The sequence below is a fragment of the Varanus komodoensis genome, unplaced genomic scaffold (assembly GCF_004798865.1).
Source record: "Varanus komodoensis strain SLA01 unplaced genomic scaffold, ASM479886v1 scaffold2, whole genome shotgun sequence".
Classification (NCBI taxonomy): domain Eukaryota; kingdom Metazoa; phylum Chordata; class Lepidosauria; order Squamata; family Varanidae; genus Varanus; species Varanus komodoensis.
In genome coordinates, this window is record NW_025335568.1 from 8,678,522 (window position 1) to 8,702,360 (window position 23,839).

Genomic DNA, 23,839 nt, shown 5'->3' on the forward strand with positions numbered 1-23,839 from the left:
CCATGTTGCCGCCCGCAGTGGCGCGCGCGGGCGAAGGCAGGGGCGGCTGCTGGGGCGGGAGGCGGACACCCGGGAGGAGTGGCCGCGGCGGCGGCGGCGGCGGCGGGCGAGGGGACGGGCGCGCAGGCGGCGGGCGGGCGAGGCCGCGAGAGGAGCTCCGTCGCGCTCGCAGCGCCGCGCACCAGCAGCATGGCCGTGGCGGTGGGCAGACCCGCGGTGAGTGCGCACGGCCTTCCCCGGTTTCCCCCGCGGCGCGGCGCGGCGCGGCGGGCGCGCGTGCCTGCAGCCCGGCCCGGGCGAGGGATAACGGTGCCGGGGATGCGCGGGCTGCCCGGGGGCTTTCCGAGGCTGCGAGCAGCGCGGCGGCGGCGGCGGCGGCGGCGGCGGCAGCTTGTTGCTTCCCCGGGAGGGCACAGCCCGCGAGGGAGCCCCGAGCCGCCGCTGCGGGCAGGCGCGGTGCGGGGATCCAGCCGCGCTTCTCCCGCCGCGCCCGCGCTGCCTCCATTCATTGCAAAGGGAGAGCTCGCCAGGCGCGCGGAATGGACGCTGCCCTGCCGCGGGGCTGGTCGCGGAGGGGTGTTCGGACGTTACGTGCCGGAGGGGGGGGGACCGCGCCGCCGCTTCCCCGGGGCTGCTTTTCTCCCGCGCCGCTTCCCCGGGGCAAAAACAAAGGAGCGGCAAACCCGGGAAGGGCGTCGAGGCAGCGAGGGATGGCTCGGAGCGGGAAGCCAAACATGGGGTCTGGCGGAAGGGGCCAGGCAGAGAAGGGGCCAGTGCCCCCAGCTGCTCCGGGCGAGGTGTGATTCGTGGTGGGCAGCAGATGCACCTCCATGGCTGGGACGCGTGTTTGTGCGATGGGGGAAGCCTCTGGATCAGGACCTGATGAAAGGCTGCCCCTTCCCCCCTCCCCCGGTTGGGTTAATAGGCTAAGCAGTTACGTAACACGGTTACAAATTAACTGCCTCCCCCTCCCCTGCTCAGCCCCACCACCCACGGCCGCGGAGCTCGCTGCCCGTGCAGGAAAGGGGCTGCTTTGCTTGGACAGAGACTAACCCAGGAGGGCAGATGCCTTCATGAACCGGTGGTCCTCCGAGTGGCACAAGACTTTTGTTATTTTTATGATACAGAAGGACTGTAAACAGAAGCCTGGGAGTGTTTTGTACCAGAGCCCAACCTTAAGCCCCCTTGAGTGGAACATGGGACCTTCGCTCCCTGTCCTTCCCTCTTCTGACCCTTTAGAAGTGGCACAGGAGAGAGAACTTGGCCTTAAACAGCAAGGAAAGCAGCAATCCAGCTATAAAGCGGGAAGTCTGGGCTCCCATCTTACCTTGGGCAAGCTGCTCACTTTCAGCCATGCTTCCCCCATCTACAATACTGATCTACCTTACAGGGCTGTTGTAAGCGTGTGAACTACGCAAGCTATACTTCACCATCTTCATGCTTATTCTTAGAGTGGGACGTGGCTTTCCTAGGTAGGTCCTGACCCAGAATATGTCAGAAAAGAGCCTCATTATTCTCCCAGGTCTTTCACTGCTGGTATTTTTGCAAGGAAGTGAAAAATCACCAGGGACTTAACACAGTTGAAATTGTAAGGCAGAAATTGCTGCTAAAACAGGTGAGAAACTGGCTACCTGTGTGTGTTGTTTTTAGGGAAATCATCTTTGGACCACCTTTTTCCAGGACGTTTAGGAAAAATAGACATTGGGTCCTGGTGACCTCTTACCACATTTCACACAGAGGCGAATTATAGTAGGAGGTCTGTTTTCTAAGGACTGCATTCTTGGGAGGTTTTTCAAATGTCCTCTGATTAAGGAGCAGTAATGGCAAAGGAGTCCCAGACGGAGACCACCTTAACCTAGCTCCTCTTGCTGCCCTCCTTCCAAGTCGGGTCAGAGAATTATAATATTCTCAGGGGAACTGGGGCAGAGTTGGCTGGAAAAGCAGCCACTGGGAGAAAGACTTTGTCAAAGCCAAAGTTAAGGTTAATATAAATAATAACTCATCAGGCTTTTCTCTCGCTCTGGATCCCTAAAGGATCAAGGCAGGAAAAATGATGCTGGTGACTCTGTTTGTTTGGTTCTTAATGGCTTCTTGAGAGCAGTTTCCCACACACCAAAACATCAAACTGCCATGCATTTCCACTGTATCATCTGCTTTGCTAAAGGCAGGAAGGCAACAAAAGTTCAGAATTCCAAGATCTGGATGAGTGGCTGCATTCCAACAAATGTGATGAGTTAAGGTTGGAAAAGAAACTCTTAATACAAATGGAGGCTAAAAGATTAAGGGGCATAGATTTTCAAGGTGTCTCCCTTGAGTATTTTAGCCATTACAAAAGGGTGCCCTGGAGAAATGCTGAAATGAAATTGGATATCTGAAGGAGGCTTTGCTTTTTGAAGGGTTTTGGAACCTTTTGAATAAATCAGTATTATTTGTGAGAGTGTACAGTTGATTTTGTGGACTCGTCGGACAGCTTTCCATAAAGCAATCTACCAAAAGAGAGGGACAGGGATTCTTTTTATTTTGTCTATCACATAGATAGATTTTGGTGAAAGTAAATGTCGACCGTATGAAGGAACTCATATATATCACCAGAAGGCGGAAGGGGGAGGGGTGGGAAGAGGGACTTGATTGACTTTTTCCTGTTCGTTTTTTAAAAAGTGCACGCCAGTAAAACAGATGTTGCACATGAGCAAAATGACTTCAGTGTGGCTACTTTCAGAATGTGAAAAATTAGTGTCTGTGCTCAAGATGTGCTCTGGATCCCTCATCTAGTTTCCATTACCATCTTACAATGCAATGTGTTGCTCTAATGGACTAATGCATGCTATTGTTGTTTGGCAATGCAGCGTCCCCCAAAAATGTGTTGAGGATGTGAAAACAGAAGGGGAACCGTTTCATTGATAAGTTAGGTGAAGAAAAATGCTTCTCTGTTCCTTTAAGGTTGTACTCCATTAGGTGAACAAATATACTCCTACGGAGTACTTTCTACTTCGATTTGGTGCCACTGATTGTGAGTTAGGATCTTGACTCTTGCTTCTGAAGCTGAACTTTGAAAGATTCTATTGAAGGACTAGCAGCGTGTGACCTGAAATAAAAGCAGTAGGTTCACAGGACCACTTGGAGGTGCTGTGAAAAGGTGAACCAAAGACAGATGTGTCAAGAATTATTCTCTTATGAGAAGGAATAATCTCCAGGCAGTTTGTCAAAAAAAGCTTTTGTTAGGTGGAAAAGCTGATAGCCCTCTTTGGGAAAAAATGCTCCCCCCTGTTAGCACAAAAGTTCTACTTTTGATGAAAAATTTCATGAGGTCTGGGAACCATTTTCACCCCTGGGCCACCTGTACCTTCCATAAACAAGGAAGGGGATGATGGTGAGAATGCTATTTAATTAAAAAACAAAACAATCTTTGGGGTCCCACTGAATTTTGAGCAGGGTGGGAGCCTTGTGCTGCCTCTCGGTGCTCTCAGTAGATTAAAGATGGCTGTAACTGCACTTCCAGGATCCTGCTGTGCATTTTTGAACTTGAGCACTGAAAGGATGAAAATGGAAGCAAAGAAGCAGCTTTCCACCATGGGCTACTTGCTGTAGAAGCCATTGCATGGATTCTAAAGCATGTCTTGGGTTGGGATGATGTCTGAGTTTCACTTAAGGCAATCAGGGCCATTTGAAAAGACTAGCTTCTTTGTAATATCAAGGAAGGGTGCTGGGCAACTGTAGACAGAAGGACCTCAGCTCTTAGGACTGTGAAGATCTCTCGCTGCCTGAACCCCAAATAGCCACTGCCCTAAAAGAATCAGTGGTCTGGCCTGGAAGGACGGTTGTTCCATAGCTTTGTTCAGGTATGAAATATTTCCTTGACAAAGGGCAAGGTAACACTCGGTGTTTGGGGACTGTGGCCATCTTGCTGCAATACACATTCTGTGCACATCCTAAGCAAGGGTATATGCAATGCTCTCGGAGCAGCCAAGAGTTCTTCTGAACATGTAAAGGATACTCTCAGCCGTTGGCTTGCCTGCACAGTTGCCACTTCCCTAGAATTTCTCTCTAGCATGTTGAAGGCACAATCCTGTGCCCGCTGAGAGAGAAAAACACAGTAGCAAGCACAGGATTGCTCTGTAATATCCTTATTTAAGCCCACCCCCGTTTTCCCACAGTGTTAACCAGCTCCTTCCTTTCTGACCCCCTGATCAACATACTTTCCGGAGCATCACTTAGTGGATGTGACGTGTGGATCCTTCTCCATGTCAGCATGACAGCTGGTGGCCTGAGCAAATTGTGGACTTGAAGCCATTGTCTGTTTTCCTGCCTTTTATCTCACTTTTTCTTACTGTACCTTTGCAGGAGTCTTTGGCTATTGTATGGTTAGTCCGTTGAGCAGGTGAACTGGGTTAATCGTTAATCTACTGCTAGCTGCAGGAGAGCAGAGATTTCTCTTTTGACTTGCATGGAGCTTGTGAGCAGAGGGGGCCTGAGCCAGTTCCAAGAGGAATCAGAACCGCCAGCTCAGTGTGGTTCCATGAACCCGATAACATTCTTGAGTCACCAAACTTATCAGTTGAAATGGCTCTGGCGAAATGACAGGGCCTTCATTAGGAAAGCTGCCGAATAAAGTAATGACTGTAAACGTTATTGAGTAAAAACTCAGTTCACTGAATAACATTTGGTCTTGTTACTTTTATGAGAAACATTATACTTAAAGTATAACACCTTCCACATTAGTAACAGAACAGTAACCATTTAGTTCCAGTCTGCGCCAGGCATCGGACTGTGGATTCCAGAAGACAAAAGTTTCATTATTTTTATCAAAGCTTTTAGCCTTTTTTTTTTTTTTTACCAGGGATCCATCATTAACTCCAGCTTGCAGCGGGAGACGCATTTAATGTTTTTGCCATACCATTATTCTTCCTCCTCCTCTCAATCTGTTCTCTCTCAGCAAACAACAGAACAGAAGTGGGCCCGAGGCAAGCGGCCGCAGCGGCCGCAGACCCCAGCAGGGGGGCAAGGGCAAGCCCCCCTCCTCACAGGGCATCCTCCTTGCTCACCCACCTCCTGACCCGGGAGGTAGCAGGAAGGGAGGAAGAGCAACAGCCGATGCCATGGCCTTCTTGCTGCCTGGTTCTCTGCCAGCCCAGCAAACACGTATTAGCCATTCTGGGATGCAGGAGAAGGAGCCATCTGCAGCTGGTGGAAATACAGTGGAAGGTGTCCTCCTGGAAAGGGGGGCCCATGAGGATGGCTTCCCCAGGGGCCGTGCGTAACTGACCATGGTGGTGTCCTTGCTTTACTTTGGTCACGCAGCAGTCCGGCCGGAAGATTGCAAGCCATCACTTAAGGTTTCTAGAGGCTGTAAGTTGGTGAATGCTAATATCTGGTGAGGACTGGTAATGTTCTTATAGTGTGCAAAGGAGGAATTCCTTGGTAAGTTTAGCTTGGATGTGGATTTCTGCCACCCTACCCTGGAGCGCATGTTGCCTGTATTAGTCCGGTTAGTACTCTTCTTTAGAGCCGGCCTCTTTGGTAAATCATGTTGCTAGCCCTGATGGTTCATCTCTTCCTCTTGAGAAGATGAGCCACGAGATTTAGAAACTTGATTACATGCTCACATTCACATTCTGAGCCAGGTTTCTGGCTTGCTAGCCAGAAGGCATTGGTTATATTTCAAATGTCATGATTTTAGTAATTTGGAATTAGAAATATTTGAGAGCACCTTGCTACTGCTGCTCGTTTGGACTGAGCTGGTGGTACTGGGACTATAAGATGCTGGAGATGCCCATTTTGAAATGTGTGCATGTTGCGTGGAAATGATGGGAGCGTGCAGAAATAGCTGTGCAGATTTGCTCTTTGAGCTGTGGGTGACGAGGCAGAGGATCCAGCCAGTGCAGCACCTTGAGGCTGGTACTAGTTATCCAGATGCTTTGAGGAAGCTTTCCTTCATCATGTGCCTCCGAGAGATCTGAGAGCTGGTGTGGTGTGATGGTTAGACTGGGGACCTGGCAGACCCGGGTTCTGGGCCCCACTCGGCCATGAAGCTCAGTGGGTAGCTTTGGGCCAGTCATTTACTCTTGGCCTAACCTACCTCGCAGGGTTGTTGTGAGGAGCCATGGGAGGAGTGTTATGTAAGCTGCTTTGGGTTCCTTGCAAGAAAAAAAGGTGGGATACAAGTGTAATAAAATGCCTCAGAATGCTTCATTTTAGGTGACATTGCTAATTGATCTCGTTAAGACTTGTCCTCTACAAAGTTTTGTAAGGGAGCAGAAAAAAATACCCCGCAGTTTCCAGCGTTCCCCAGTCAGCATCCTAAAGTAGCAAGCATTTGTTCTTGTGTGAAAATAGGACTTCCTTCTGTTTGGTTTTGCCAGCTATTCATTTATTTATAAGAGATTCATTCTGTTTAATAGACTAAGTCCCTAAGGATGAAGAGATATACAGGTAGCCATATAAAGCAAGGTATAAATGCTAAATGATTGCAAGGAAATGTTACAGCAACACCCTGAAATGCCGCCTTTAACCTATTTCTGAAGTTGCTTTCCTTACCTCCAGGAAGAGCTGATAGAATTCTTTCTGTGCTGGCTGCAAGGGGGGGGGAGGGGGGATCCCTGAACCTCAGCTTGGCGGTTGGACCGCTGCCTCCAACCTCAGAGCTGTGAAAATGAACTATCCCATGTCAAGGACTAGCGGCCATAGGATATTTCCATGAGGCTTATAAATGCATTAATGTATCTATCTGTTTTTTCATTTGTGTATCAGTTAAAAACAGTATTTCCAGAGAGGGTCACATAGTTGCTTTGCTTTTAGATAATACTTGCAGGAACTGTAACAGGCACCTTTTAAAGGCAAAAAAGGTTGCTTCCCCACCCCCCATCATTCTGATGAGTGAACCAATTAAACATTCCAGCCTGACTTTAAGATATAAACTCGCCCACTCTTTGAGAGCGAAGGGATCATCTGCCATCAAGCCACATCTGCTTGTGTGAACAGGAACTACCGAAGAAAAATTTGGGAATATGAGACATATTTTTCTTGCTTGCAAAAAGACCCTTCTTTGCTTCATAGCAGTTTTACTGATACGCAACTGGCTTCTTGCAACATCCAGCCAGCTCCTTTTATATGGCATGTATCTGGTTTCTAGCAAGCCTGTGACTTTGCAGAAGTACTTTGAATTGCTAACCCCAGAGAAGCTCTGCGAGAGTCAGGGAGCGTGGGAACTTCTCAGACATCTTCCGTAGCCTAAGCTGGGGGAGATGCTAGATTTGAAGCCTGAATTAGACCCTTTAAATGCTGACGATTATTCCACAGCATTGCTCTTTGAAAGCCAACACATTGTAATGTTAAGAATAATTCCCTACTTCCCCAGCGATCTTTCTCTGAAGCAAGACTTTTCTGTCTCTCTGCCTGTGGTTGAAGGAATCTGATGTGTTGGGGGGTGTGTGTGTGTGTTTGTCTGGCTTTGCCTTCTTTGCTGGAATTTATTTTCCTTTTCTTTAGAAACTGCAGATTCAGGGCATCTACAAAGGGTCTCTTTCGTAAGGGGACATGGATCACATGGCGTGTGAGTCTCTGGGAACATGGAAGCCGACACCTTCTCTTATGAATCGGTAGATAACTTGGCAGCATTCAGCATTTCGAAGAATGTGCTCGCAGTTGGTAGCATTGGCTCTTTGGTCAGTCCATGAACTGTTCATGTCGAGCCCCCACGCCTGTGAATAGTAAGATTTCCAAAGGCTTTCAGACGAAGTTTGTTTGCATTGTTTGCTTCTGATGGGGGGACAAAAAGCTTACATTCTGTTTGTTATTCTCTGCAGAATAAGCTGTACCCAACCCATCTCCTAAACTCTTAGAAAAAGGGGCATTTTTAGTTTTCAGATTCTTTTCCACACTCCGTACATGTAGCGTGCTTTTATCTAGAAACAAAGGCTGCCATTTTGTAGGTTCGGCTCACTTTTTCCATCTACCACACAGCCTGATCATGGCCGGCTCACATTCACATCTTTCTGGCCATTGTGGTTTGAGCTGTAAGGAAGGTACAAGCCGAGGTGACAGCGCTGCATTTGAAAAGAAAATTAATGCAACGGGAGGCCAGTGCAGGATGTTTGTGAAGCCGTCATTATTTGTGGTTGCGCCGGTCCTTCGCCCTGCCCTCAATTCTGCGGCGTGGCCAAGACTTGAGAGGAAGGGAGTGGCGCTTCTCTGCCCCACGTGGTGCTTTCGTAGACATAGCAATAGGTGCCTGCTTTTGTGGCCTGCAAAAGCCCAGTGGCAGGGAAAAATAAGCCACTGCTCTGCTCCCACAAGTTTCTCCATGCCTGCAGCAAAATCCGTGGGGTAGAGTAGAGTGAGAAGTCATCTCCATCTCTGCCTTTGCATTGACCTGGTTCACAGATGACACCAAGCCACAGTGCGGTTTCTTGAAATGCGGCTTGTTGTAAGGCGAACCCATGCTGCAAACAAACCATGGTTTATTGACGAGCTGTAAAACTCAAATAGGAGCCATGGTTTGGTGTACACTTACAAAGTCTGGCTTATTCAAGCCCTGGCTTGTCATGGTATCAGAACACAAAACCAAGGCTTATCCCTTGTTTGCTCTGCCATCAGCCTCCTGAAACAGGTGTCCAGCAAGAAATGCATGGAAATGAAACCACTCTGGAGGTTGGCAAAGTTGGTGGGGGAGAAACAAAAGATAAACAGGTAGAAGAGCCCATGGTTTGATTGCTCTTTTGCAAGACCGTTCATGACTAAAGCAACATCTCTTGGTTAACGTGAACCATGAATTTGTACTCTCCACAAATGCAGCCAGTGCTTTCCTCTGAGTCCTCTTCAGTGGATGAGAACTTGGGGAAGGAAAGGGAGGGAGCTCTTTATGTGACATGGGCTAGTTGCCAGAAATATAAAAGGCATTTGCAATCACTGAAGGGAATCAAGGGAGGCCACTTGAGAACTTGTGACCAATTTCTGATCTATGAACCCTGATTTATTGCCACACAGATTCTGTTGGTGAAGACTGAAAGAAAAAGGATTAAGTAGGGTAACAGCTTCAAGGCCACTGTTGCTGTTTCACCAGCACTGCACAATATGTTGGCAAGCGGCTTCGGTAGCCTGAGTTGTCCCTGGAAGGCACCCTCTCTGCCTGCATAAGAGTAAGAATACTGGTCGTGGGAGCTTAATGTTGCAAAGCATTGTTTTGCTAAAGCAAAGAAGATGTGGGACTGAGAGGTATGCATGCAGACTGGGGCCCGCCAGATTCTTCTGCAGCAGAAGTTGGGTTCAACCAATAGCACAACCCACGTTTCCACTACAATCTATGGTTCTGTGGCAACCCACACTCAACCCAGATTCAACCTTAAGGTGGGTTGTTGTGTTGTCTGAGTCCAATCACTGTCACAAGATGTGGTGTTCTTCATGGCCAAAGGTGGGTTTAGAAGAAGAAAGGGAGTCCTTGAACCTGCAGAGCCTCCCCTGAATGCCAGTTGCTATGGGGGCACCAGCTCAGGGTGGCTGTTTCCTTTGCGCTCTTCTTAGGGTCCTCCCGGAAGCATCTAGATGGCCACTTTTGGAAACATGATGCTGGAGCAGATAAGACACCCCTGGTCATACCTTGCAAAGCTCCGTCTTGAACATACTGCGAGTGAGTTCCATCAAGCGCCTCTTTGGTTTTAGATATTGTCCGCACTCCCCAGAGTCTCACCGTGGATGGGAAGCCTTGGTGTGTGAAGGCATCAAGAGACTCACGTGGAAGCTTTCCTTCATTTCAGGGCTGGTTGTGGGAGGGAATGGAGAGGGTGTGCAGCGCACCAAGGATCAGCTCCCTGGCTCCTTTCCACTCCTGCCAGTGACAAGCCATCCCTTATTTATTTATTTAAAACATTTCTATCCCATCTTTATCCAACATGGATCTCTGGCTTGCAAACCAGAAATGTAATAGCACATTGAAATACAAATCCAATATATGAAAGCATACAGTAAAATGATTCCTCTGTATGATAAAACAACCGACCCTTAAAATACTGGGTGAATAAAAGGGTTTTGGCCTGGCACTGAAATGAATAAAGTGTTGGTGCCAGGCACACCTCCCTGGGGAGCAGGTTCCAGAGCCAGGGGGCTACTGCAGAAAAGGCCCTTCTCTCCAGCCACTCTTCTACCCTCTTTGAGAGAGGGCTTTTGAAGAAGAACCTCCGCAGAAGGTCTTGGAGCTTGGGCAGGGGTATGTGGAAGGAGACGCTCCTTCAAATATCCATGCCCTAAACCATTTAGGGCTTTATATATCAAAGTTAATACCTTAAATTGGTCCAGACTTCAGTTGGTAGCCAATGAAGATGAAATAGAGCTGGTGTTATGGGGTCACCTCTCTCTGTCCTAGTGAGCCATTTTGTGGCTCTGTTCTGTCCCAACTGAAGTATCCGGACCCTCTTCAAGGGTAGCCCCACACAGGGTGAGCTACAGTAGTCCAGTTGGGAGGTTACCATAGTGTGGGTCCAATATGTAAGGCTCTGCCCTTCCAGGCACGTCGCTGATGGACCAGCTGGTGGAAAGAGCCACCGCGGTCCCTGCCACAGCAGTCCCCTGGGATTCCAGGGATAACTCTGGGTCAGGGAGCACTCCCAAACTGTGCAACCCTGTCCAGAACAGGGCGAATATCGCTCACCAGGGCAGCCGAACTGCCCACCAACAGAACCTCCATCTCTTCTGGATTGAGCCCCATGTGTTGGTCCCTTGGAGCAGGGCAGCGTTGGGCAGCAAGAGCAGCCATGGCTCCGTTCCCAGCGATTGATTGTGGCCAAGTGGGAGGGGAGACTGGAAGGGACGTCCGGTTCCTTCTGTTCACGGAAGGCTGAGAAGGGAATGTACATGAGCCTGGGGCAGAGTCCCTGCTCCTGTATCCACATCTTTTGTAGGGAAGGGCATTCCACTGGGATAGCTGGGCTCAGAATGAGGGAGCAGAATGGGAACAGGGTAGGGGAGAGATGAGCTGGGCCAGCGACAAACTGCTGCAGTATGGGACGCTTTGCCTCAGGGTGCCACATCCCTTTCCAGGATACGCCTTCCCCTTTCAGTCCCCAGCAGTCACATATCCATGTTCGCCGAGTGTCCACTGAGTAGGCCTCATTTTCTGTACCCCTTCTGGGCTATTTTCTGTACCCCTTCTGGACTGTTTTCTGCCCCCTAAAGAGAATGTTTCCCTTTGTTGTTCTAAACCTGCCTTCATCCATAGCGAACACCACATGTCGTGACAGTGACTGGGTTCAGATGACACAGTAACCACCGATAGGGTTTGACTCTGGGTTGACCGTGGGTTGTTGCTGTCTTGCACCTGAATTCCGTCTTAGAGATGCTTTGGGAGTAGGACAAGGCAGGTGGGGCAACAATACCATGATTTTTCACTTAATGCTCTTAAGTATCAATAACTAAACCTTAGGAAAGGCATGTCTACCATTTGGAAGGTGTGCGGACTGCACAAAAATTGTGGAACGAGCGAACACTTGCTGAATACCAAGGGGTGTGGCATCTGGGAAACTCCAGAGGGTTGGATCAGGAACCCAGAAAGGTTGGATTTGGCTCCTCAGCCTGAGCTGTCCTGGATGGGACATTTTGGAGGGCTTTCATTCATAGGGTTGCCATAAGTCAGAGACCACCTGATGGCATCTAACAACACATCACTGGGTCTGGCCTTGATTGGGAGCTGGCGTTACCTGGTTTACATCGTTAGCTTTGATGTTGTTATTCCCTTGCATTTGCAGTTTTTCTTTTTTGTTTGACACTGCCTTGGGAGGGTTCCCCCTAAAAGGCAGCTTATAAATAGCTTCCCAACTTTTACAATACCTATACAAATCTTGGGGTTTCTCTAAGTCAGCTTATTACCTGACTCTTAATGCATGGATGATGCCTTTCTCACTGCAAAAGAATCTATAATTGAAGAGTGTGTTTGCTGTTAGGACATGGGAAGACGCCAGAACATCCCACTGGATTGCAAAATATGATTGCTTATATGTTCAAAGCACCCTTCTTGGCGATTTCTTTCTATACTCATCTGTTGCTGGCTGCTTGGCTTGTGAACACAATTCTGTTGAAACTAGTGAGATGCAAGAGCTGTCAGGGAGCTTGGTTGGGAATCGATCCAAGCCCATGACCTTTCATGAGAGCAGCTTGGAGGCTCATTCACTGAAATCTTTCAGCTGGACAAAATCTGGATGGCCCAGAGATTTGTAGCACTTGATGAACTCGGTGTTGGGCTTTATCCCTTTTAACTAAGCTGGGCATAAGTTCCATTCATTTTAGTGGTCGTTACACTTGGGGAATAAACACTTGAATTTTTAAAAAGGTGAAATATGCTTCTCAGGAAGGTTCCTGATTTCTACAATTCCATATCGCAGGATGTAAGATGTAAGCAAAGGAGACACACTTTAATTTAATCATTAATTAATATGTGGAACTTTTGCTGCAGGAATTCATGATGGTCAACAGCTCAGATGGTTAGAGCTGGATTAAACAAAATTTGGAGGAGAATTCTGTCTGTAGCTATCAGCTAGCCTAACAGCTCTTCAAAAACTGTATCCCAGGAACAAACTTGGACTCTGTGTCCTGCTTCTGACCTTCCCTATTGTCAGGTGTTGGATTAGAGAGAGAAACCTATTCTGGTCCAGTATGACAAGTCTTTTGTTTGATGTATTGTAGTTTGCATTTTTTAAAACCCTTGTTAAGTCTGTGGGGGCAACAATCTAACCACTGGCATGTTTTCCTTTCCAGAATTTACACAGAAGTAGACTTATAAGGTTGTCCTCCAAGGGCATTATCAGATGAAGAGTGCAATCCGGTGGTGATGTGCTGCGAAACCAGAGGGTTGCAGGCATCTGTTGAGAATGGAAAGACCATGGAGGAAAGGTCACCTCTGCAGCTTTCCCACTCCGCGAATCAGCTTGCCAGTTTTGGAGGTTTAAGTGCTTGTGAAGTGGAAAGGCTGCAGCCGTGTCAGGATACATGGAAATCTGGTGGTCTCACTCTGTCCCTCCTTGCCCCAGAAGACCTGCATCTTGCAGGCTTCGAGGTCAGTCTTACAACCTCAGAGCTGTAGTCAGTGTGGAAAGAACCATGTAGGCTAAAGGGTGGAGCGGGGCCACTCCGAATTCTGAATTCAGGGTCCCAGCTCTGATCTTGGCGCTCATGAGCAAGGATGCAACTGGGAAGTGGAATTTTTCTGCAGTTGGCCAGACAGCCTCCACTAGCCATAGGACTGCGTCCTTAATAAGAAAGTGACACAAACACAATTTGTGTTACTTTGGGGTGAATTTTAAATGGTTTTAAAACTGGAAAGTAAGGGTAACAGGACTGGAAGTGATATCCAAAAGGAATGGGGAGCCCTTTTAGATTTCTGAACCCATGCCCAGGCACCCTCTGGATCCTAAGCACAACGAGCGCTACCCAAGCTATCCGCTTCTCCCTGTCTTGTACTGCTGCCACCAGGAGCCATTCTGGCAGGCTGAGCTGAAGGGGAGCAAAACTACTCCTGCAGTCCCACTGAAAAATATTTTCCCCTCTTTCCTGCCCCTCCATTTTCCCTGTGAGTTTTAGATTGAAAGCCTGTGGCAGGGACTGTCTTGCTTAATTGATTCTACCTTAACTGCCCCGGAGGCCTTTTGGCTGAGGAGTGGCATAAAAATACTATTAAATAAATGAATACACCCTGGCAAGAGTTGTCCATCTTTTCCCCTTTCAGCTTCTTGCTGCTAACTTATTGTTAGATGTCTTAATAGGACCTGCTGAATGGACTCTCTTGATAATGTGGGTAGAGGGTTTGTATTATTGTATTGGATAATATTAATTGACTGGGTATGTTTTAATGCTTATAGAAAATGTGAATGTGCTTTAAATTCTCCGTTAATTGTTGAACTCTCCCTGTTATATTGCAGTGGCGTTTGAACTTCTTAAAAGCATGTTATGAGTATGCTTTTGTATGTGCAAATGTGACCTGTAACGAGGTGTGTTAGTGTGAAGCGCTTCAGGTCAGGCTTCCAGGCTAAGTCCAGGTTCACACATCACAAGCAGCAATTCCTGGGTCCTTTGACAAAGGAACTGTGGGCACAAGGGCCGTACATGAGCCATGCATTCCATATTATCAGGTTCAGTAAACTTGGAAACTCTGGGTTTTTGATGGGTCAAACAACCCACACTTAACCCAACAATTGCCTGCTGGTTTTCTGTGCAGATTTTCAGAATTCCTTTGTTTAATTGTACACATGGGCTGTTAATCATCCTTCAGCTTCCAGCCCCTTGATACAGTTGTTCCCAAATTCCTCCTGCCCCTTAGACCGTATAAATTTGTTCTGGAGTGGGGTCTTGGCAGAGCAATTAATAACTGTTGTTTATGCTGCACAGCAAATGCAGAACTGAGGAGATATTCCTGGCTGTTCGGCAACTTTTCGGTTGATCACCTGCATGGAGAACAGTTTGAGGAGCTTTGCCTTACTTCAGCATGCTCCCTATAGCAGTGGGATCAGCAATGCAAATTTGAAGAGGAGGTGATTCAGTCTGGAACAATGACCAGACCACATCCTGTGCTTATCGGCAGTGGTCCGTTGTTCCAAAAACTGCATTTCCTATGTCATGATGTGCAGCCTCCTTTACATCAAGCAAATGTTCACCTGACTCCAAGGGTGGTAACTGCTACCAAAGATGGAACTCCATTGCTAAATGCTGTTCAACAACTTCAGTGCTGTTCAGGGCAGCATTACATAATGGTTAGAGAAATCTTCAACCAGATGCTTTAGACTACAACTCTCAGCATTCCTGACCATTGATTTGCTGGCTGGGGCTGGTGGGAGTTGAACTCCAAAACATCAAAAGGACACCAGGTTGAGGAAGTTTGGATTAGAGTACAGGTAGTCCCCAGGTGACGGATGAGTTCTGTTCCTGAGAGCATCCTTAAGTTGACTTTGTGTGTAAGTTGGATCGTGTATATAAAGAGCATATAAAATACTTAAGAAACGTTCTATATACATTAAAACACCTTAAACACAACAAAGCATAACAACAACAACATCAACAACACTATAGCTACAGGTGCTGAAGAAAGAGAGAGAGAATCTATAAAAATGTGGGTAGGTATTCAGTTCTTAATGCTGGGCACAATAGATGGCAAAAGAAGGAGGGGACGGCAGAGGATGAGGTGGCTGGATGGAGTCACTGAAGCGGTTGGTGCTTGGGTGGACTCCAGGGGATGGTGGAGGACAGGAAGGCCTGGAGGAGTGTTGTCCATGGGGTTGCGGTGGGTCGGACACGACTTCGCGACTAACAACGACAACATTCAGTTCTTAAAACAGTTTATATAGAAAGATAGAAAAAATAGTAAAAAGATTATTAAAGGTTAACACTGCTTGAGGTAAGATTAAGCCTAACATTAATTGGATGGTGATGGAGATAGGACTGGTGCTGGAGGTCGAGGGTACCACTGGAGTCACCTTTCCAGTTCTGGCTTCGCCGCTCTTTGCTTTTTCCTTCCCTCCCTCCCTTCCTATTCCCCCCTTCCTTCTCCCCTTGCCGCCTAGCCGGCCCTCATGGGCACCTGCTTGCCATTCGAGATGAGGCAGGACTCCTGGGTTTGTTTCTCTGCAAGTACAGAATGCTCATAACTGGGAGACCACCTGTCTTAGAAACAGGCCTGGGTGACGTGGCTTAAAACCCCTTCTGGCGGCAGATTTCGCTGGGCGCTCTTGGGCTGCCTTTCGAGCTGTGGATTGCTGTGAAGGTACCCAGGTGGGAAGCCCAAGGCTGCTGCTTTGAGCACCTTCGAGTCTAGCTTTGCACAGAAGACGCAGGGACACCCTCTCCAACACCACCAGCTTCTCCCAGGCCTGCACACTTCACCGTGGCCAAAGGTTCAAATGTGTCGTGGCCACGCGTTGTAAACCCCCTGGAGAGCTTCAGCCATTGAGCAGTATAGAAATGAAATAATTAAACAAATAATACTCGACCCGGCCAAATTAGAGCCAGAGGCCAGAGCACGTGGTACTTGAACGCCATAGCTGACCACTACAGCTTTTGTTCTTTCTACTTTAAGGGCAGCACCCTCAATCCTGTTTGGGTCCCCAGCTTTAGGGTTAGGGGGGCTTAAAACCTCCCCCCTTCCCCCACACGCCATGGCCTTGTCATTGATATTGTTAATAGCAAGACATTAAAGCAAATGGACCACTGTGCAATATATATTACAAGCTTGTGGGTGGGTAAATATGGATTGGAATTTCACTGGGGGGAAAAGAGATGAAGCGTCTTACTCTAAAAGTAGCTGCTAGCTGGATTGTTGAATTCATGTGTCCTTATCAAGAAATGCAGTAAATTTCCTTTTCCTTGCCATTGTTAACTTAGCAAGGCTAGGATGATCGATGCCAATAACTGCTGATTTGCTCACGATTACCTTGTATGTGTTTAAGCTTTCACTGAATTGTCACAAACCATATATTTTGCATTTCATGGCCATTGACTCCAACAGTCTCAATTTTTTGACGTGTGTGTATCTGTAATTTTCTTGCCAACTGGGTAACTCTAATTGCATGTGGCAACATGGACTCTAGTCCATGAAAATAATAAATTTGTCTGGCCTAAGGAGGTCACAGGACGCCTTGTGTCTTTTAAAAGAAGAAGAGTTGTTGTGAGAGGCAGTGGTTATAACATTGGTCAGGAATTTGGGAGGTCCGGGTTCTAGTCCCCATTCAGCCATGATGCTCCTGGGTGACTGTGGGCCAGTCACTGGCTCTTGGGCTTACCTACCTCATACGGTTGTTGTGAGGGTAAAATCACAAAGAGACAAACCTTATAAGCTGCTTTGATTTCCTTGCAAAAGGAATAAAGGCATGGTACAAATGTAATGTAATAATAATACATCAGGTCAAAGAATGGATTTAAAACCCCACTTAATGCCTCTCATGTTGATGCTGATGGGAGACCTCTGTAAATATTTCTAAAACTTTCTCAACTTGCTTATTAGAACATCACAAAAGAAATAAGCAGCCAGCCTATTTTTCTGCCGGAAGCTAGATGCCCCCACCGCCTGCCCTTTCCCAGCGGTACCACCACCTTCCTTCCAGCTGGAGGAAACTCACCCAAGCCTTTGTGAGAGCGGGCCAAGGGTCCCCAAGCGGCCTCTGCCACCCAGAAGGGCACGGTGGCCCTGGGAGTGTGAGTGGAAGTAGCAGAAATGCAGTGGCTGGAGCCTGCCTGCCGAGCAAGCGTTCCGCCTCGCCTCATGGGAAGGCTGGCCCTGGAAATAAGTCTTCAGCCACGGAGTGCTGGAAACTCTTCCGCATCGGGCTGAGATTGAGAACCTTAAATTCAGTGCTCCCTTCCTTCACCACCACCCAAAAAAGAGCAGTTTTGGAAGCTGGCACTCTTAAGCCTTTTCTTTGTTTATATACATTTTCAAGAACATTTCCAAAATATGGAATCAAGCGAACTGCGAACATTTTGCATGCTAAAGAATGTGTGTGTGGCTTTTTGTTTTGCTTTGTTTTTTTGCCACCGAGCATCTTATACGATCAGCTCCAGGCTTAGCTTGACGGTGCTTCATCAGCTCATTAATATTGAATACATGTCACTTTCATATGGCAGTGGATGCAAAGCAGGAGTTTTCTGCAAATATCTTGACAACTGAGGGTGTAGAATTACCCATCGTTCTGGAGCAAGCAGCTGCTATATATAAAAATAATTGGCATTTTTTTACTGGCATGTGACCCGATTTGCTTTTTCTTTCCTTCAACTGCTCTTAAGAACCTCAGTTAAGATATAGCAGAGGCAGATGTGTTAGGGGATTTCTCAAAGCAGTAGAGAAGGCCTTTCACCTGAGATTTGCATGTGTGTGAATGAGTGCAGGGGTGCAAGCCAGAGCCCCCATTTTCCTGCAGAGCAGCTCTGGGCTTAACAGAGTATCCAGTTGCTTGGAGACTTCGCTCAATTTCCTTAGAAACCCACTTCAGATCCTATCACTGATGGCACCAGGCAGGTGGGAGTTTGCAAATGCTTGACATGCGTGAAGTATTCCTTCAGCTCTTGGCCTTGGCCTGGTGGATCCTCGTGCTTTAGATTTTGGGTCAGCCTGAAAGATCCAAAGCGTTCAAAAGCACTGTTTTTCTAAGCAGTGCCGTAGTGATGCTTACACACTTGAAAGGGATGGGGGTTGTGCTCTGCTTCTCTTTAGAAATGAGGTTGCTGCAGCTTATACATGGCTCTGGGCTTCCCTCCCTCCCAGCCTTTTCCACCCCTTCCCATTTTCTCTGGCTGGGGCAAGGCATTGTACATCACGTGGTGCAGGGGCAGATCAAAGGTGGCTTGAGAAAAACAGGGCTCTGAGTTGGCAACTTCCAGGCACAAACTGCTTGATAACCTACCAAAGCCCCTTTAAGAACGAAGCGGCATGTTGCACAGGTCCTGTTATGTAAGATATTGAATATGTAGCATGCACATGATGCTCTCTGGAATTTTACTCCTGAGTAAGTCTCTGCAGCCCCAATCTAGGTCAGGATCAGCAGGCACAGAAAACAAATGTAATACATGCACCCCCAGCTTGTTTTCCAAAATCCATTCCCCATTTCAAGAAAAAAGCCTCTGTTGGGGCCAAAAGAAGCTTCCCCATTTTTCAGCTCTTGGTCCCGGTGGTTTTAAATTGTGGGGAGAAAGCATCTGAGGACGTGTACTCCTCCTCTCTTTGTGCATGATGGTCCTGATCCAGATTGTGACCTACAGGCTATTTGCAAGCGAACAGCAAAGACAGCTAATTACACACTAGGAATTTAATGCATTAGCCATGTTCGCATGTCATGATAACCTACCCTACAGGTAAGGTATGCAGTGTCAGTTGTTCATGAAACCCACACTGAGCATGACAGATGTCTGGGCTCATTGCGGTTTGTTCTTCCTCTCATTTCTGCTTGGTCCACCAGCTGGTGTCCCAGTGTCCCTTCCAGCAGAACCCATCTTGTTCCTTTCTCCACTGCAACCAGCCCCCTTTATCTTACACCTCCATTAAAAAGGAAAACAAAACACCCAGCGCCTCAAAATGTACGTCTGGGGTTATTTATTGTTATTTTGTGGCACCAGACAATTGTAGTGTTTATCAACTTTAAAATGTTGTTGTCGTCTTACTAAGAAGTCTTGCCTGTTTAATTTCCTTGCCTGTTTCAGCTGCAAGAAGGAGTGGAAAACAAGATTTGCACATATGCAGATTTGCACGCAATTGTCAAAGTCCTGTTCGCAGCTGTTAATAGAAAACCAGCACTGAGAGGGGAAAGGGGGCAAAAGAAGGTGCACCTGGAAGAGTGGGAGAAGGACAAGATCCGTGAAAGGAGCTTTAAGTATTCCACTGACAGTTCCCCAGATCTTCCAGCTTTCAGCACTTCCCCAACTCTAGCTACTCCAGAATGGGGTGATATGGACACCCTCCATTTTCAGGGCTACTCTTGGGGGGACTTACTTCTGAGGTCCCCATGGTTCTCTGACAATTAAAAAAAGGACCCCCCCCCCCAAAATAAATGTGACTGAATGGGTCCGGGGAATAAGGTGCCATGGAAGGCAAGCGTCAGTAGCTCTGGTTCTGCTTAACTGTTTATTGTAAGCCGTCCCGGGACTCTGTAGGGGACAGCATAGAAAAGCTTTTAATAAGTAAATAAATAAAATAAATTTGCTCTGTCCCATTCTTCCAGCTATCAGACATTTTTAAACTCTCTGGGATATTTTGGACTTAGGAGTACGGACAGATTCAATGGCTGGGAAGTAAATGGACGGCAGATTTGTGCCAATTTAAGGGCAGGACAGTGAACGGAGGGAAATCTGCGCACCTGCAGTAACACTGGTTGAAGGTGTGCACATTTCCACTCTGTTACTTTTTGACAATACATTTGCATATAATTTCCCTCCGTTTACTTGGCAGACATTAAATGTCTGTTTTGCAGTAGTATTTTTAGCAGGTGAAGAATTCATAGAAACCGCTGCAGCAAGTGCTCTGAAAAGTACAAGGTATTATCTCCCCTTTCTGCCACAGCTTGGGCAAGTGTTAGACATTAGAAAACTGTCAGTTCAACCCTGAAAAGCTGGAGCATCGCATTGCCAAGGTGCTGAGGCGGCCTCTGCCATCTTGGAGACCTGGGAGATCCAGGTGCTCGTCCCCCCTCGGTCGCGAAGCGCATGGGGTGACTTTGGGGCAGTCACAGACTCTCAGCCCAGCCTACCTCAGAGGGCCGTTGTTGTGAGAGTGGAGCAGAGGAGATCTAAGTCCCCTTTGGTTCCTCACAAGAGGAAAAAGCAGGGTGTAAATATAAATAAGAACGACTAATAGCCGGCAACTGCACAACTCAGCCTGTACGCAGCCTTGCCTTGATAGTTTTTGGATATGGTAGGAACGTCACTTCTGCACTTTTTATGACATCTGAAACTTACAAAGTCATCGCATGTATTTGACAGCCATAAATGCATACTTGCGCCCCTGTGAAAGACCAACAACTATCAGAAAAATAAAATACAACTCACCACCGCCACAACAGTTGTACAGATCTCAGGAACTGGGAAAAACCAAAACCCTCCACTGCATTTTTTTTGAGCAACAAAACGTTTTTAAAATGCTGCCACTAAATAAAACCCTGCAAAGGACAGTGGGATACCAGCTACAGGACGGAGAGGCACTGTGGGTTTGCGATGACCCACCCACACGGTATCGCTGACTTGCGGGCGGCTTAGCCTGTTGTGTGGGCCACCTCCGGTGGTTTTAACCTCACTTTGCGTAATCCTGGAACTGTTGCTTGGTGGGAAAACTGCATTTCCCCCTCAGCAGCAAATATAACCAGCTGACGAACATCAGCAATGGATGTCCTGCAGTGATACAGTTAAGGCTGCACTTGTGCTGTGCAAAGACAGAGTTGCGCATAAAACTGTTTTTGCTGTCCCACCAGTTACACTTTGAGAACAATACTGTGCATAATTTGTGTTTACAAATGCTGTGGCTGGGTTATGCAAACCAGGCAAATTTGCATTCATTGCACTGGAGAGCTTCTGTCATTTCCGCTAGCCGGGCTTCAGAGCATTGTGCAGGACACGGAAGTCAAGTGCGCTAGAAAGTCTTGCTCAATCTTCTTTTTGCCTACTGTGTTTCCAAAACCTTACTTGGTATTGACTTTGCATCCGTATCGTCACAGTCATAAGGAGTACAAGCATTTTTTTTTCAAGGGAAAGAAATCCATCTCTTTGGGTACTACAAGCTGGCCAGTGACAATTATACAGTGCAGTTGTAATATGCTTGCAGGCACACCTAAATGGACTTCACCGGTCCCAATGAAATTCCAGATGTGTGGCTATTTAGGCCAACATGGGGGGGGGGCAGGGGGCCCTGTCCTGGAAACCAGTTATGCATTCATCGTGAATAAAAAGATTTTGCTTGAACACAGTTGGAGTTGAACCCTGTGCTTGAAGACTCCTGGGCATGCCCCCTCCTGAATCTTGGGACAATTCCAATAAAGGTCTGACTCTTTGGCAGGAAGCCTTCTTTTTAGAAAGCAGCGATTCAGCCCCACAGCTGATGCAAATCCAAAAGGAAGCTTGAACTGAAAGATGAAATCAAACCATTTCCCTGCTCAAATAATCAAATGCCTTCCAGGACCCATGCTGACGGAGCAAAGAGACTGCTGTTGAGCCAGAGAGCTTGTTTATTGTCTTACGCCTTGGCCAAAAAAAGGCACTGCAGCCCATCTCCAGGAGTCCAAATTTAAAATTCCATTCCTCCTTGGATACTCCTGTCCACCTTTATGGAAGTGACTGAGTAATGCTTATTTAGAGAACGTTCCAGCTCCAAGATGCAGTAACCTTGCCGCATACACATGTGCTTTACCAGACAGCACTTTAAACTGTCTATTGTGCAATGGTGTAACACAGGCCTAAGCACGAAGCTTCAGCAAGCCGGTGGAGCCCACTGGCCCATGGAGCAATGAGAATTAATTTCTAAGGTGGTCTTGCTCCTGGCATGGGGGGAAACACCAGCCGAGGAGAAGGAATGGGTGTAAAAACATTGGAAGGTAGATTTAGGATGCCTGGTCAGGGGCAGGGGCAGTGAAAAACTTTAGGAGTGGATCAGCAGCTGACACACTGTGGAAAATGTGACAGTTTTCAAGATAAAGTCTCTTCAAGATAAAGTCTGGAGAGGCGTCTCCAGTAGAAGGCAAAAAGGAGCACTTCTATAGCCACTCCCTTCTTAAGCTCCGCTTCCTATGACACCAACTAAAATTATTTCCAGCTTTGTTAATATAAACACTATCTCGTTTCTTTCTCCTTCTGTTTTCTCCCTACCAGGGAACATGTGTGCTTTGCCAAGGGGTGAGGGCCCTTCCAAGAAACAGCTGGATTTTTTCTTTTCAAAAATAGGGGATTGATCCTTGGTGTACTCCTCCATCTAGGTGCAACCTGAAACTGCTGCAGCATCTGGTAGAACCTAATTTTTGTGTGTAGGCTCCCCTCTCGGTCCATCTTCAGACCGTGTCAAAATGCCCCATAACAGGTTCTGTACCACTTTCCCTTCCTCATGGCTTGCTCTGGTCACCTTCTTGCCACATAAAATGTTCTGAAAAACCCCAACGCTTGCTTACTGTTCTGCGACCTTTGAGCTGGTAATAAGAAAGGTATTGCCTAGATAGATTTTGGAATTTTCCCATGGTGGCATTCTGGGGACACAACTCAAAGAAGGTGTGTGTGTGTGTGTGTGTGTGTGTGTGTGTGTGTGTGGACAGTCCAATTTCACTGCTAAACTATTTCAGCACTTGCAACCTGATTGTACCTGCTCATGTTCTTTTGTGGGCAACTGAAAAATGAATTTGAGAGAGGAATTCCTTGAAAGGAGAATTTCCTTGAAAGCAGAAGGTTGCAAAATAAGATAAAGTATTTATTTAAAGTTTTTGTATGCCATCCCCTTGCTATATAGCCTCAGGACGGTTCACTCCAATAAATAAATATCATACAAATACAAATTTGTAAATTAAATCTCAGAAAAAGCATTCTATGCTCTTAAATGGTTAACCACAGCAGACAAAGAGACTAGCGATTACTTTGAGTGCACATACCATTGATGACATGTTTAAAATCCCTTATGTATGTCTGTCACCTCCCAGGGGAAGGGCCTTCTTGGTTGTGGCCCCTGAATTTAAGAACACTTTCCCTGAAAGTTCTGTTTGTTGCCCTTCACGTGCAGGTGAAAACCACCTTATTATGAAAGATGGTACTTTATTTTATTTTACTGATGCTGGTGCTTTAGATCTTTTTTCAGTCTTAATCTGTTAAGTGGGTGTTTTTGGTCATATTTTTAAATGCTGTTTTATAGTGTAAACTTTTTGAGAATTTCTGTGCAAATATAAACAGTGGAGGAGGTTTGTAAAGGACCAGAGTCATCCATTACCATCGCCTCACACAACTGCTTGTGTGCTGGTTGCCAAGGGCAGAAGTGGGTGGCCAAAGATACCAAGACTGCCAACAGCATGTTATAAGGGCAACACTTTTACCTAAGAAGCATTTCAGCATTTTAGAATGGTGGAAAATGGACAAAAGCCAGGCTATGGAAGGGGCTCCCCAGAGAGGTGCAGCTGGCACTGATGCTTTTTTCATTTCGACACCAGGCCAAACCCTTTTTATTTTCCCATTATTTTAAATGTTAGTAGCATTTTCTGGATACTGTATCTTATTTATTTTTTATTGTGTTGCTGCCCTGAGACCCTGTGAAGGGCAGGATATAAAAGCATAGAATAAAATAAAATCAAGCCATCAGTGATCAGGATGGGGGGCGGGTGGGCAAGAGACTTAGCTATCCAGGGATGGGCCAGATTGGGGTCCCAGC

At 47.0% G+C, this 23,839-nt stretch overlaps 1 protein-coding gene across 2 annotated transcripts in view; it reads left to right on the plus strand.

Annotated features, from left to right (window-relative positions):
• Window positions 1-68: 68 nt before the first annotated feature.
• SEPTIN11 (septin 11) overlaps window positions 69-23,839 on the plus strand; it is a 92,633-nt gene continuing 68,862 nt past the window's right edge. For both annotated transcript variants that reach the window (XM_044429463.1, XM_044429462.1), the window contains exon 1: window positions 69-216. In XM_044429463.1, coding sequence (XP_044285398.1) covers window positions 190-216 — 27 coding nt within the window. In that variant the 5' untranslated portion in view covers window positions 69-189. The remainder of the gene's footprint in view (window positions 217-23,839) is intronic.